The sequence below is a fragment of the Somniosus microcephalus genome, chromosome 7, assembly GCF_052327205.1.
Source record: "Somniosus microcephalus isolate GS21.2 chromosome 7, FLI_Smic_1.0, whole genome shotgun sequence".
Classification (NCBI taxonomy): domain Eukaryota; kingdom Metazoa; phylum Chordata; class Chondrichthyes; order Squaliformes; family Somniosidae; genus Somniosus; species Somniosus microcephalus.
In genome coordinates this window covers 271284494-271300850 of record NC_140993.1, presented here as the reverse complement: position 1 = coordinate 271300850, position 16357 = coordinate 271284494, and the positions used below count along the sequence as shown (strand labels likewise).

The 16357-nt window shown below is 47.3% G+C and overlaps 1 protein-coding gene across 1 annotated transcript in view; it reads left to right on the top strand.

Moving 5' to 3' along the window:
• itprid1 (ITPR interacting domain containing 1) overlaps positions 1-14564 on the top strand; it is a 176335-nt gene extending 161771 nt beyond the window's left edge. The window contains exons 16-17 of the mRNA XM_085993776.1: positions 13438-13517; positions 14284-14564. Coding sequence (XP_085849902.1) covers positions 13438-13503 — 66 coding nt within the window. The 3' untranslated portion in view covers positions 13504-13517; positions 14284-14564. The remainder of the gene's footprint in view (positions 1-13437; positions 13518-14283) is intronic.
• Positions 14565-16357: the final 1793 nt, after the last annotated feature.

The following is a 16357-nucleotide window of genomic DNA, read 5'->3' as shown; positions in this document are numbered from 1 at the left end:
AGGCTCTTCTGCCCCCTTTAAATGGACTTCCTTCTCTTCAAGGGTCGCAGCAGGCTCCCTCGATCCAGGGTCAGGGTTGGACGGTGGATGGAATCGTGGAGAGCTGCCATCGTGGCTGGGCTTACCACTGTCGACCGGGGCTTGCAGGGTGTCGCAGCAGCCCAGCAATCCGTGCTCCAACAGATCGCTAGGGATGCTGAGGCGCCGCCCCGGGGGAGTGGCAGTGGGTCAGTGGAGCAGGACCCTGCTGTCCTCCCTCAGGATGACAGCATTCCTGCTCCCACCACTGCCGCTCCGCCATTGCCCCTGCCGCTGCCTGTCAGCCAGCCAGCCCAGACTGCTGCCGCCCATGCCAAGCTGGTGCAGTCTACAGCTGGGCCTTCTAGGGCCAGAGCTCCTCGAGGTCATCCTGCAAGGACATCTGAAATTTCCCCCATGGAAACTCAGCAGCCTTCCACCAGCAATGCTGCAGCTACTGGGGGAAGCACTTCGTAGGAGCGCTAGATCAAGAAAGGGCACCTGAACGACAGGCACTAAGGAATTGCACGAGGGCGATTAGTTCATATTGTTTCTGTAAATTGATTTTTGATAAGTTTATTAATTTTATTTGGAATCTTTTGTGGTGGCTCTCATTTCAGTTTTGTGCCCAGGAGGATGCTGTAATATCCTGTGACAGAGGGATGGTAAGATGGGGATGTGGTGAGCAACGGAGATCTGGGGTTTCAGTCATTGGAATCAGAGTCTGATGAGATGTTCACGGACAGCCTGTCCAGAAGGGGGATTGGCTGCCTGCCTCCATCCTACCTCCTCCTCCTCTTCCACTTGCTCATCTTCCTCTTCTTCCTCCTCCTCCTCCTCCTTTTGAGGTGGTCCCACAATCCCTGATGGCAAGGGCTATGCCTTCATAGTAGCCAAGCTGTGAAGCATGCAGCCGACCACCGTGAAATGGGAGGGCTCCTCAAGACAACAAAATTATTCCTTCGACGATAGCAAAATACTGCAGATGCTGGAAATCCAAAATAACAACAGAGAATGCTGGAAAAACTCAGCAGGTCAGGCAACATCCGTGGAGAGAAATTTGAGTTGACGTTTCGGGTTGAAACCCTTCCTTCTGCAGCCTGATGGTCTGCTCGATGATGTTCCTGGTGGCAGCATGGCTCTCATTATGAGTGCTGGGCAGGAGTGGTGGGGTTGCGGAGGGGAGTCATCAGCCAGGTGCAGAGCGGATAGCCCTTGTCTCCGAGCAGCCACCCTCGAGTTTCAGCGTTTGATGTGGTGGCTGGATGATTGCTGGCACACCAGACTGATGCAGGATGAAGGCATCATGACTGCTGCTGGGTTAGCGGGCATTGACCATCAGGATGTGCTGCGCGTGGTCACAAATCAACTGCACATTAAGTAAGTGGTAGCCTTTGTGGTTATGGAAGATCTCAGGATTGTTGCACGACGCCCACAAAGCCACGTGTGTGCAGTCGCTGGCGCCCTGCACTATGGGAAAGCCCACTTGTAGTGTATGTACCCGTCTACCTTTAAGAGAACTATTGTATGTAACCGTCCACCTTTAAGAGAACTACTTTAGGTGTTGCACTACTTTGTTGGCTTCTGTATACTGTAATACCGACGGTGACCACACCGGTATATAAGTGCTGTGTCAGGATTTATTGGGCAGATTCGCCCTGACCTTCGAATAGTAAAGTCCTGTTTTAAGTTACTCTGGTAGTCTGTGTATTAATTAACTAAACAACCCACAGACTTTACAGTGGCGACGAGTCCGATCGTACCCTGCGGCAACAATACTTCCGAAGCAGTTAACGAGCGTCGAGAAGAGGCAACCGCCCTCGTCATTCTGCTGGGAGAAAACTCGAGTCTGCAGAGCTGGAAAGGAGGAAGAATTCAGAGACAAAGACTTCCATCAGCAACAGGCACTGACTGTCCCTTCTGCCACGGTGAGGAGTGAGCCGATCAGCACGAGAAGCAAGCCGGCCACGGTGACTGTGAGTAAGGGAAAAGTAAAAAGAATAACCGGAGGATAAGGGCGGTGCACTCGACCACGGTCGAGGGGGAAAGGAGCCGGACAGAAGTCGGGCCCAGAGGCGCTGAGACTGGGGCAGCGTGGAGCAAGGAAGCCGCGGTACAGACAGGCTGGGGACGCAACGGCATCGTGAGACAGCTAGACCGCGACCGGCGAAAAAGGCCAGGCAGCGACCGAAGCCACGAAGCGCTGCGACCGGGAGCGTAGGCGTGGGAAGATATAAAAACTCAGCCGCAGCCGGGGAGGGAAGCACCGGACTGCGAGAGGGCTGGGAGGCGCGATTGGGAGCCGAGCGAGCGGGAGAGGCAGAGCCAACCAAGGGAGACTGAGCGAGAGCCAGTCCAGCGGCTGAAACTGTTCGCCGTCAACGGGGTGTACCCAGCGCCAGTAGAGCCGAGCGAGCGGGAGAGAGACAGAGCCCGAGCAAGGGGAACTGAGCGAGAGCCAGCCCAGCGGCTGAAACTGTTCGCCGTCAACGGGGTGTACCCAGCGCCGGTTGCCCTGCCGAGAAAAGGGAAAGCACTGAAGCCGATGCGCAGGCTGTGAACCTGAAAGCCAGCGGCCGTCGCCCGTGGGGAAAGTGTACCCCTCCCGCCAGGGGAAGAAACGCGGGAAACCGCCATTAGGCGGAGAAGAAGACAGAAGCGGGGAACCGCCATTGAAGTGGGCGGGGAGAGAAGATAAGCGCGGGAAACCGCCATTTTTGCGGGAACCGCCATCTTGAAAAAAAAAGAAAATTTAAAGAAATAATCCGTGGTGTTATCAGGAAGAGAGGAAGATGCCTAAGCGTGGTAACATCAACGATTTTAACTCCGAGGTAGAAGACTGAGCCACATATGTGGAACGCATTGAGATCTATGGTGAGGCCAATAAAATAGAAGAAGATGACAAAGCTATAACCTTGCTAAACTCGATGGGCGCGAAGACATACGGGCTCTTGAAGCATCTACTAGCACCAGCTAAACCGGCGGATCAGACTTTCGATGATATTGTTGCTGTCCTGAAGGATCATTTTAACCCCGCACCACTGATGTTAGTGGAACGATCCAAATTCTATGCGAGAACGCAAAGGAAAGACGAAAGCAACGCAGAATACTTGGTCGAACTGCATAGACTAGCGAAACACTGCCAGTTTGGAGGGAATCTGACAGAGGCATTGCGAGACAAGTTCGTGTGCGGGTTGTCAAAGGAAGGAACGCAAAAGCGACTACTCGAAGAGAACGACCTTACACTTGACATGGCTGTCCTTATTGCAGCATCGCACGAAGCCGCAGCGAAGGGAACTGCGGAAATGCAGCTAAAGGCAGCGGCACTCAGTGTGGATCAAATTACCTTGAGTATAACAAAATGCTATCATTGTGGGAAGACAACACACGACCAGAACCAATGCTGGTTTAAGAACCAGGAATGTAGGAAATGTGGCAAACTGGGTCACATAGCTAAGGTATGCCGGTCAGGGAAGAAGACCAACAACCAAAGGAAGCCATCACAGGAAAAGTACAACAAGGTACACAAGGTGGCTGAGAAGAGTTCAGACGAACAGAATTCGGACTCAGACCCAAACAGCCAGGAGCTGGATAGTCTGAGAATTCACAATGTGAGTAATGAAGCTGACCGACAAGCTATCTGGATCACACTACAGATTGCAAAAGTCCAAGTGAAAATGGAAGTGGACACCGGATCGGCGTTGACGGTCATGAATAAGCATGATTATAAAAAGTTATGCAAGCATATTCCCCTACGGGATACGGAACTAGTATTGCAGACATACACGGGGCACAAAGTATACCTCATCGGAAAGATAGAAGTCAAGGTGAGATACAAGGACAAAGATCACCAAAGGATGGACCTGTATGTGTTGCCTGAGGGAGGTCCACCACTTCTGGGACGGGAGTGGATCAGGAAAATAAAGATAGACTGGCATTCACTAAACACCATGACGGTAGATTCCGGAAAGGAAGATGTCAAACCTGAACGGTTGTCCAGAATATTGGACGAAGCTAAAGAGGTATTCCAGCAAGGACTGGGAACACTGCGAGGAATTAAAGCAAAGGTTAAGATTGCAGAACATGCAAGCCCAAAATTTTTCAAAGCCAGATCGGTACCTTACGCGATACGACCTGCTGTGGAGGCAGAACTGGAAGAACTTGAACGATCAGGGGTACTGTCAAAAGTGGACTGGAGTGAGTGGGCCACGCCCATTGTTCCCGTCATGAAGTCTTCACCAAGTAACAAGCCAGGGGGACCGGGGAAGGTCCGCATCTGCGGAGACTTCAAGATCACAGTGAATCCGGTGCTTCACACGGTACAATACCCGCTTCCGCGGATTGAAGATATCTTTGCTTCGTTGGCTGGAGGGAAACACTTCACCAAGATAGACCTGGCACAGGCATACTTACAAATGGAAGTCGAGGAAGAGTCGCGTCAGTACCTCACCATCAACACACACAGAGGCTTGTATCGTTATAATAGACTGGTTTTTGGGGTAGCTTCGGCTCCAGCAATTTGGCAGAGGGCCATGGAGCAGGTATTACAAGGAATTCCAAGCACGCAGTGTTACTTAGACGATATCCTGATTACGGGAGAAGACGAGGAAGAACACCTCACAAATTTGAAACTGGTGCTCACTAGGTTGAAGGAATATGGCCTTCGAGTTAATCGCAAGAAATGTGAGTTCTTCCAAAAACGGATCTCGTACTGCGGTCATGTCATTGACCGAGAGGGGCTGCACAAGTCACCTGACAAGATAGAAGCTGTCGTGAAGGCCCCCGCTCCGGAAAACGTATCACAGTTAAGATCATTCTTGGGGTTGATTAATTATTATCACAAGTTTCTGCCGAATCTATCCACGGTGCTGCATCCGCTGAATGCTCTGTTGCGGAAAGAAGTACCATGGAAGTGGAGTGAGGAATGTAAAAAGGCCTTTCGCAGAAGCAAGGCGTTGATTACCTCTGAAGAAGTGTTGGCTCATTTCAACCCAACGTTACCTCTTCGTCTAGCTTGTGATGCTTCCCCCTATGGAATTGGAGCAGTACTTTCACACAAGTTACCAAATGGCTCGGAAAGGCCAGTGGCATTCGCGTCCCGATCATTGACCTCCGCGGAGCGAAATTATGCTCAAATAGATAGGGAGGCCCTCAGCCTTGTGTGGGGCGTAAAGAAATTCAATCATTACCTGCAGGGCAAGAAGTTCACATTACTGACAGACCACCAGCCGTTGGTGTCCATATTCAACCCTAACAAGGCCGTTTCCACCATGACAGCGCAAAGGTTACAGAGGTGGTCCGTGTTACTTGGGGCACACCAATATGACATCGAATACAAAAGGTCCAAACAGCATGGAAATGCTGATGGGTTATCGCGCTTGCCATTGCCGATAGTAGAAGAAGCGACTACAGTGGACCCAGTAGAGATGTTCCACTCATCCATAGTGGAATGTCTACCAGTAATAAATTCGATGATCGAAAACGAAACAAGAAATGACCCGACTCTCTCACGAGTCTATGATTTAACGGTGGAGGGATGGCCAGCACAGGGCGAACCAACGCTGCCAGCATTTTCGCAGAGAAAAGAACAGCTGTCAGTGTGTCGAGGAACCCTGATGTGTGGATCTAGAGTGGTGATTCCACCCAAACTTCAACAGAAGGTGTTAAAGGAGCTGCACGAGGGACATCTGGGTGGAGTGAAAATGAAGAACCTAGCAAGAGCGTTTGTGTGGTGGCCAGGCATTGATGGGGACATCGAAGAAATCAGTAAGAGCTGTCTAGGATGCCAGAAGGTCCAAAACGCGCCACCACAGGCTCCTCTGCATCCATGGGAGTGGCCCTCATCTCCTTGGCAAAGGGTACACATCGACTTTGCTGGTCCATTTATGGACTCAATGTTTCTAATAGCGGTGGATGCACACTCCAAGTGGCCGGAGGTAATAAAGATGTCCACCACCACCACGGAAAAAACCATCACAGTGTTAAGGACCATGTTTGCTAGGAATGGGCTGCCGGAACAGATCTGTTCTGATAATGGACCGCAATTTGTGTCCGAAGAATTCAAGAAATTCTTAAAGAGCAATGGGGTTAAGCACTACACGTCAGCCCCATACCATCCCGCCTCCAATGGATTGGCTGAAAGGTTTGTCCAGACCTTCAAGAAGGCCATAAAGGCCATGGGTAATGAAGTCATTAACTTACAACATAAGGTGGATAGCTTCTTGTTGGCGTACAGGAATGCAACACATGCGGTCACAAATCAAACTCCCGCCATGATGTTTTTTAATAGACGACTAAGATGCCGGCTGGATTTGCTTAAGCCAAACGTCAGAAGGGACGTAGAGAACCGGCAATTCCAGGGCATGAATGAAAGGCCAACTAGATCTTTTCAGATAGGTCAACAAGTTTTGGCCCGGGACTACCGTACCGAGAAATGGCAGCCTGGAACTATTGGAAAAAGGCTAGGGCCGTTGATGTATACGGTGGACATTGGGGACAGTATAATAAGGCGCCATGTTGACCAGATCATAGGGTCAGCCACAAATGGCCAACCTACTCCACCACCTTACACGGTTAATGTTGAGACAGAGATACCCAGAACACCTACCTCCGATCTGGTAATACTGGAATCAGATGAACCTGACACTGTCCTTCAAGCCGAATCGACCTTGCCAGAAGCACCTACTACCCCGCCGGGTGTTACGACACCACCGAGGCGTTATCCGGACAGAGTCCGGAAACCTCCAGAGAGACTGAATCTGTGAACTGTCTTGCATAAAGTTGTATATATGTTATAATGTATGTTTAATGGGGAATCAGTATGTTGTAAGCTAAAAAGGGAGGATTGTAGTGTATGTACCCGTCTACCTTTAAGAGAACTATTGTATGTAACCGTCCACCTTTAAGAGAACTACTTTAGGTGTTGCACTACTTTGTTGGCTTCTGTATACTGTAATACCGATGGTGACCACACCGGTATATAAGTGCTGTGTCAGGATTTATTGGGCAGATTCGCCCTGACCTTCGAATAGTAAAGTCCTGTTTTAAGTTACTCTGGTAGTCTGTGTATTAATTAACTAAACAACCCACAGACTTTACACCACTATCCTGGTAAAGCCACATACGCACCTTGTTCTGAGGCTGCAGGTCTGGTTGCAGGAGGTGGCAGAGTTCTGTGACCACCTCCTTGGTGAAGCGGAGTCTCCTAATACACTGCTCCTGGCTTAAGTGGATATAAGAGACGTGCTCTCGGAAGACCCTAGGTGGGTAAGGTCTCCTGTTGAGAGCCCTCCTGGTCCTTCTCCTCCTCCCTCTGCGAGCATCTTCTTGTCTTCTTCGCTGCCTCTGCTCCCTCTCGATACTAAAATACTCGAGTGCAAGGGGGACTGCAAGGATAGCCCCCATGACTGTGAGCAAGTGTTGTGAGCAGATGCCTTTAAATAAGAATGAAGGCGTTCACCACTTGCAACAATACTCGCTGCTACCTTAGAACCTTGAAAGAATTTAAGAAAGCTGCTGGAGTTTCAGAAAGTTGCACAGAGCCAGTCAAACTGCAGAAACCATGTCAGCAGTAAGTAGTTGCTGATGATCCCTTTAAATAACGCTGCGGGAGTCTCCTTCCTGCTTCTCAATGCTCACTCAGCTCGTTGCCCTTAAGGCATGCCGGTAAGTGGAGCGGCGAAGTCGAAACTCGCAAATCGGGTGTCAGCACACTCACTGTTGTCACGATCTGCATCATCTACATAAGCATGGCGATCGCTGACACCGGCAGCGCTGCTGGCCACCCAAAGATGGTGGGCACCGCAGGACCCACCAACAGCGGGGCGGAAGAGCGGCGGATGCCTTTTCCCTGAATCTGGCAGTTTTAATGGGGACAAGGGCATCAGAGGAGGAGGTAAAGGTGCGACTGAGCAGATTGGCAGCTGCAGAAAATGTTGTGGCGAATGGAGGATCAACAGCTCGACGGTTGGGAATTTTGAAAGTTCTGTAGTAAGCGACTTGCTGGAGCGTTTTTGCCAGGGGCGGACACAGGAGTTAAGGGGGTTTGGGAGGGGGAAGAAGGATGTGAGTGGAGAGGGATACAAGGAAGTGATCAGAGATGAGAGATCAGAGAGGAGAACAATCCCAACTTCTCTAATTTCTCTACATAACTGAAGTTCCTCATTCCTGGTGCTATTCTGGTAAATCTCCTTTGGAAACTCTCCAAGGCCTTAACATACTTCCTGAAGTGTGCTGCCCAGAATTGGACGCAATAATCTCGCTGAGGCCTAACCACAATGATTTGTAAAGGTTTAATATAACTTCCTTGCTGTTGTACTCTATTCCTCTATTTAGAAAACCAAGGCTGTCGTATGCTTTTTTAACAGATTCATCAAATTGCCCTGCCACCTTGAGAGAGTTGTTTGTGTGAACCTTCAGGTCTCTCTGTTCTTGCACCCCCTTTAAAATTGTACCATTTAATTTATATTGCCTGTCCTCAGTCTTCTTGCCAAAATGCAACACTTTACAGTTCTCTTGCAGTAAATTGCATCTGCCATGTGCCTCGTTCTGACTGTTTCCTGAAGTTTGCTGCCATCCTCCTCACTGTTTACTACATTTTCAAGCTTTGTAACATCTGCAAACTTTGAAATTATGCCCCCAGGTAATTGATATATATCAAAAGAGCAGTGGTCCTAATAGCGACCCCTGGGGAACAGCACTGTATACTTCCCTCCAGTCGGCTAAACAACCGTTCATCACTACTCTCCGCTTTCTGTCTCTTAGCTAATTTCGTATCCATGCTGCCACTGCCTCTTTCATTCCACGAGCTTCATTCTTGCCAACAAGACTATTATATGGCACTTTATCCAACGCCTACTGAAAGTCCATGTACAAAACATCAATGCAATACCTTCATCAACCGTTTCTGTTATTTAATCCATGTTGGCTGTCATTTAACCCATGTTCTTCCAAGTGACAATTAATTTTGTCCCAGATTATGGTCTCTACAAGCTTCCCCATCCCCAACATTAGGCTGACTGGCCTACAGTTATCGAGTTTATCTCCCTCCCCTTTCTTGAACAAGGGTGTAACATTTATAACCCTCCAGTCCTCTGGCACTGCTCCCATATCCAAGGAGGATTGAATGATCGTGGGCAAAGACACTGACATGGATCAGTCATTCATGAAAGAAAGACTTATGAAATAATATTGAGCGGCCTACGGGTGGCGCTGTCCAGGGAGAGTATAAATACACGGGCACGGGCCCAGCTTGCACAGGACATTCTTAACAGGAACTAGTGAAGGACACAACTAGACCTCCATGTTGTAAAACAGTTGATTAAAGCTTTGTTTAATGCTTAGACCAAGTGCCTAGTAGTTTTCTTATGTCAATGCGTGCATGGGGCTGATCGGGCCGCGATTGATCGGCCCGGCGCTCTGCGAGAGTGCGTGGGGCTGATCGGGCCGGATTGATCGTGGCCGCCGTCGGGGACCAGCTAACTGGTCCCAAAGCAGAGCCTTTAAGGGAGAGAAGGAGCCTCGGATTGCTTGATTTAGTTCTCCACTTCCTTCCTGGAGCGCTAAACCCAATTTCACGAAAGCTGGGAATCATTTGTGTCTGGCGCTAAGTTTCCCAGCTTTCAAAGGTTACTGCCCCCAAATGGGGCGAAAATGAATTTCTCCCCCTATGTCTCTATTTATAAAGACCAGGATCCCATATGTTTTATTAATGGCTTTCTCAACCTGCCCTGCCACCTTCAATGATTTGTGCTCATATACCCCATGTCTCTGTTCTTGCTCCCTCTTTAACATTGTACCATTTAGTGTGTATTGTCTTTCCTCATTCTTCCTACCAAATGTATCACCTCACACTTTTCTGTATTGAATTTTATCTGCCATGTGACCACCTATTCCACCAGCCTGTCTATGCCTTCTTGAAGTCTGTTACTATCTCCCTCAATGTTTACTACACTTCCAAGTTTTGTGTCATCTGCAAATTTCAAAATTGTGCCCTGTATCCCCCAAGTCCAAGCCATTAATGTATATCAAAAACAGCAGTGGTCCTAGTACTGAACCTTGGGGAACTCCACTGTATACCGCCTTCCAATCCGAAAAAATGCCATTCACCACAACTCTCAGGAGACTGAAGAAATTTAGAATGCCCCCCCAGATCCTGTCCAGCTGCATCACTACCTGGTATGGCAACTGCACCGCCATAGACCGCAAGGCTCTACAGATGGTGGTGAAAGCTGCACAACACACTATAGGAATTAAACTACCTGCTGTGCAGGATATCTACCCTGAGGTGTGCCGGGGGAAGGCCCTGAGAATCATCAAAGACGCGAGCCACCCCAGCCACAACCTCTTCGCCCTGCTCCTGTCCGGTAAAAGATACCGAAGTATACGGTCTCGTACCAGCAGGTTTCGAAACAGCTTCTACCCCCAGGCCATAAGACTCATGAACGAATAATTTATTATTATTTATTACTGTTGTCTTATTTATTATTACTGTATTTCTATTCGTATTTTTATCATTGCTATGCCATGTTGGGAGGACTCGTAAAAATCAACATTTCATTGTGCAGTACAAGTTTGCTGCATATATAACAAATAAAATTGAATTGAATTGAATTGAATTTTCTATCCCTTAGCCAATGTTGTATCCAGGCTGCCACTGCCCCTTTTATCCCATAGGCTTCAATTTTGCTCACAAGCCAAGTATGTGGCACTTTATCAAACACCTTTTGAAAGTCCATATACGCAACATCAACTGCACTGCCCTCATCCACCCTTTCTGTTACCTCTTCAAAAAACTCAATCAAGTTAGTCAAACACGATTTGCCCTCAACAAATTCACACAGGCTCTCCTTTATTAGTCCATGCTTATCAAACAGGCAGTTAATTTTCTCCCGGATTATTGTTTCTAAAAGTTTCCCCACCACCGACGTTAAACTGACTGGCCTGTAATTGTTGGGTTTATCCTTCTCCCCTTTTTTGAACAAGGGTGTAACATTTGCAATCCTCCACTCCTTTGGCACCACCCCTGTATCTAAGGAGGATTGGAAGATTGTGGCCAGCACCTCCACAACTTCCACCCTTACTTCCCTCAGCAACCGAGGATGCATCCATCCAGACTGGGTGACTTATCCACTTTAATTACCACCAACCTTTCTAGTACCTCCTCTTTATCTATTTTTATCTCATCCAGTGTCCCGGAAACCTCCTCATTTACCATAGTTTTGGCAAAGTCCTCTTCCTTGGTAAACACCGATACAAAGTACTCATTTAGTACCTCAGCCACGCCTTCTGTCTCCACCAATAGTTCTCCATTTAGGTCTCTAATCGGCCTCATCGCTCCTCTGACAACCCTTTTACTATTAATATGCCTAAAGAGGATCTTTGGATTCCCTTTTATGTTAGCTGCCAGTCTATACTCGTACTGTCTCTTTGCCCCTCTTATTTCCTTTTTCATGTCTCCTCTGTACTTTGTATACTCAGCTTGATTCTCCCTTGTATTATCAAGCTGACATCTGTCATACGCCTCCTTTTTCTGCTTCATTCTACTCTCAAACTCCTTCGTCGTCCAGGGAGCTCTGGCTTTGGTTGCCCTCCCTTTCCCCCTTGTAGGAATGTACCTAGACTCTACCCGAACCATCTCCTCTGTAAAAGCCACCCATTGTTCCATTATATTTTTGCCTGCCGGTCTTTGACTCCAATTTCCCTCCTCAATTCGCTGAAATTAGCCCTCCTCCAGTTAAGTATTTTTATTCCAGATTGCGCCTTGTCCTTCTCCATAACTAATCTAAACCTTACGATACTATGATCACTATTCCCGAGATGCTCCAGGACTGTGACATTCTCCACTTGTCCCACTTCATTCCCCAGGGCTAGATCCAGCAATGCCTTGTTCCTCACAGGAAACATACAGATCGAGAAAATTCTCCTGAACACACCTCATAAACTCCTCCCCTTCTCTGCCCTTAGCACAAGCAATACTGGGGTAGTTAAAGTCTCCCATTATCACTACTCTATAGTTTTTGCACCTCTGAGTCATTTTTTTCCAACTCTGTTCCTCGATCTCCTTCCCACTATTTGGTGGCCTATAAAATATGCCAAGCAGTGTAATAGTTCCTTTATTGTTTCTTAACTCCAACCAAATAGATTCTGTCTTTGATCCCTCAAAGGCATTCTCTCTTTCTAGCGTATTACAGGAATTCCTCCCCTCCTACACTTTTTTCCCCAGTTTATGGAAGTAGGAAGTTACAAAACAGTTTCAGTGGGTGTGCAACACCCTCTTTGCCCCACTTATTTCCTTTTTCAGTTCTCCTCTGCACTATCTGCATTCAGTTTGATTCTCTACTGTATTATGAACCTGACATTTATCATAAGCTTCCTTTTTCTGTTTCATTTTAATCCCAATTTCTTTAGTCATATAGGGAGCTCTAGCTTTGGATGCCCTTACTTTGCCCCTCATAGGAACCTGTACTCGAACCATCGCCTCCTTGAAGGCCTCCCATTGTTAATATTTACTGTTTTACCCAATAATATTTGTTTCCATTCCACCAGGGCCAGATACATTTTCAACTTTTTGAAATTAACCCTCTACCAGTTGAGTATCTTTACCTTTGATTGCTCCTTGCCTGTTTCAATATCTACTCTAATCCTGGTGATATTGTAATCACTGTTTCTGAAATGCTCTCCCATTGAAACGTGCTCCATTTGCCCCATTTCATTCCCCAGAACTAGATCCAGCACTGCTTGCTTCCTCATTGGGCTGGAAACACGCTGATCAAAAAAGTTCCCCTGTATACATTACAGGAATTCCTCCACCTCCTTGCCTTTTACACTTGTTTTTCCCAGTCTATGGAAGCAGGGAGTTAGAAAACAGTTCAAAAAGGTGGGCAACACTGTGGCAAATGAAGTTAAATGTGGGGAAATGTGAGACTTTGGATCTAATAAAGATAAATCGGAGCACATTCTAAATGGTGAGAGACAAGGGACTGTGGTGGAGCAAAGAGACCTGGGAGTCCATGTGTACAAGTCACTAAAAGCAAGTGGACAGGTCCAGGAAGCAATCAAAAAGGTTAATGGAATGTTTGGCCTTTATCTCAAGGGGGGGCTGGAATACAAAGGCGAGGAAGTTATGCTTCAGTTATAAAGAGACTTGCTCAGACTCCATCTGGAGAACTGCGTTCAGTTCTGGGCACCGCCCCTCAGGAGGAATACATTGGTCTTGCAGAACAGAGCAATACAATGAACAGTAACAGTGCGGAAAAATACAATGAACAGTAATGCAATGCAAAGCAGAGCGACAGGACACACAGCACTACACAAGAAACAGTCTCACAGACACACACTGAAATTCAGTCTTTGTTTGAATTTTCTTAATCATTTTTGAACATTTCTAACTATGCAATGACAGCAAAATCTCTGTTCCAGATTAAACAATCATTTAAACAGTTCCGATCGCCAAGTCCTGAGCTGACTGAAAGTATTAAGCACTGAAGAACCTTCACGTGGTAGGTTGCAACTTATTCCTATACAAGTGTTAAGCTGTAACAGTTTCTTAAAATGGAAGGAAAGACCAAAAAGGAAAGCATTTCTGTACTTAAGATACTTCCTATTTCGATGTTCTAAAAAATGCTGTCAGAAAAATACCTGTCAAATAAAACGTCACAAATGTACCTCCATGGAAACTAGTCAGTTCAGGGCTTCTGCTGAGGACTCGGCCTCCCTGATGGGGAGAACGTTGGATCAGCTCCATTGATTGAAAAAGGGGTTACAAGTTAGGTCCAGCCTGGGAGCTGATCTTCTTCTTAGACTTCCCGGATTGACTCCACTTTTCCTTGTATTGTGCGAACTCCGATAAACCCGCCATCGCTTCATTTTAAACGTCCCAAGTTCTGACTCAAGTGATTGTACTAATCCTTAATCACCAGAGTTCAGCAAAATCGTATAAAGTGTCAAAACCAAAGCTGATGTGGAGCTGCTGGACTGCAGGAAAGTAGCCTACCAGCTTCCTCGTCTAACCTCTTCAATACCTCGAGATACCGGTTTAAGATCTTTTTCTCTATTCAGTAGTCCGTTTTCTTTCTTTTTTTTTCTGCCGGCCAGGTTACCATGGTGACAGGCATCGGCTCCTATTTGTGGACCCCTTGATTAAACCAAAAGTAATGATTGAGTATACGTTCTAGGCGGACAGTGGAAATTCACGGGTGTGTATATTGTGTTTTATTTAAAACGCTAAAATAAATCTAAATCACTAAATATCTTTCTTCATTACAGATTCATGGAGAAATATTGAGAGCGTCTGTTAAGTGATCAAAGTAATTAATGGAACAGGACAGGACACCTCACAAGGGACAAAGGAACCTGATTGCTGGGGCCGCACTTCCCGGATTGACTCCACTTTTCCTTGTATTGTGTGAACTCCGATAAACCCGCAATCGCTTCATTTTAAACGCCCCAAGTTCTGACTCAAGCGATTGTACTAATCCTTAATCACCAGAGTTCAGCAAATTCGTGTAAAGTGACAAAACCAAAAATAAATGCAAACTTTAATATGTTGTAATGGTAAGCTCCATGTGGAACCGGCTTCTGTATATCAGCTTTACACACTACTCAGATAGAGCTTAAGTGCTGTAATAATTTACATTGGATGTAATTCTTAGTAAGTACTTTTGGTTGCCTGTGACAATACACAGGGTTAGTTAAGAGAAAGTGCAGTCTTAATCTGAAGCAGAGTTAAAGGGGCAGGGATAATTGGACCAGAGCACACACAGGTAATTCAGTCCTCATTTTAAAGTCTTTCGTTTTATATTTCCCTTACCAATTCCTATATCAACACTTATAATGTTAACTGCTTATATAACTTGTCACGCTGTACTTACACCCTCTTCCCAGTGGTAACACTACAGCGCCTTCACGTTGAGGAGGGTGGAGTTACAGTGTGACAGGTTTACATAGGTAGGGGGGAATTTTAACCCCCAAAAATAGGTAGGTTGGGCTCAGGTGGGAAGTTAAAGAGTTAAAAAACTGAATCCTGACCCAAACCCGCCTCCAACCAGCCCCCTTCCAGTTTTAACGGAGGCGGGATTGGCGGGGGGTGGGCAGCCAACCCGCTCCCAGGAGGCGGGTCATCCATTTGAATATTATAATGATGCTGGCGTGCCTCAGAGTGATCCACCTTTACAAATTTAACTCTGGCTGGCCGGGTTTCCCCGATCTTGGGGAACCCAGTCAGCTAAAGGGAGGCGAGACTGCTGGGTCCAGGAGGGAAGTGTCTTTCCACTTCCGATCTCCTCCCGACCTCCCCCCATGAGGCCTCCAAACTCCCCCCCACGAGGCCTCTGATTCTACCGGCCCACAAGACTTATGATCCGACCTCCGGCTCCCAATCGCCTTTCCGGCATCCCCCCTCTGGTCTCAATCCTCCTCCGGCCTCAATTCACCACTTCTGATCCTCCTCTGGCCCTGATTCACCAAACCCCCCCACCTCCCCCTCCCCGATCCTCCCACAGTCCCGACTCAACCCCCGATCCCTCTCTCCCTCCTCTGCGGCCTAGTGCCACAGGCCTACACACCCCCAGCCGCCCCCCACCCCCCCGCCCACTCCAACCGCCAGCCAGCCTCTCCATCTGGCTGGCTGTAGGTGGGTAACAGAGCTCTGAAATGTTAATCAGGCCCTACCGTTAAATTCAGCGGGACCTGTGGGAAATCCGTTCTCCTGGGTTTCACGACCGTTTTCTATCCCGGCCCCACCACCCACCGAACTCCCTACCCGCCTCCAGATTAAAATTCCGGCCGTAGTTTCCATTATAATTGTAGACTTAGGAATTTATAATGTAAAAAGATCACGCAAGTGTGCACAATGCTACGATTTTTCAAATATTACGGGTATGTGCTTTTGTTGCACTGGAGTAGTTTCTGGCCTCTCCTCGAGTTTAATTTTACCCCCAGTTGTTTCTGTTGATACAAATATTTTTCACCACAGTAAATAGCAGAGCTAACATCACAGCTCAAATTGCTTCACTTTTGAAGATGTCCAAATATTGCTGTGTTGCTCACAGTTCAGCATGTCAATCATCAGGCTAATGCCTAGAGTACATGGATCAAAGTTAGTGGAATTAATAATGGAATAATGGCTGTGGTGAAGATGGTCTTTTATCAAAATATTTTGAGTGACAGCATCATTTAAGAGGTGTTTAAATTTTGGTATAAGAACATAAGAATTAGGAGCAGGAGTAGGTCATACTGCCCCTCGAGCCTGCTCCACCATTCAATAAGATCATGGCTGAACTTCTACATCAACTCCACTTTCCCATCCTATCCCCATATCCCTTGATTCCCTTAGTGCCAA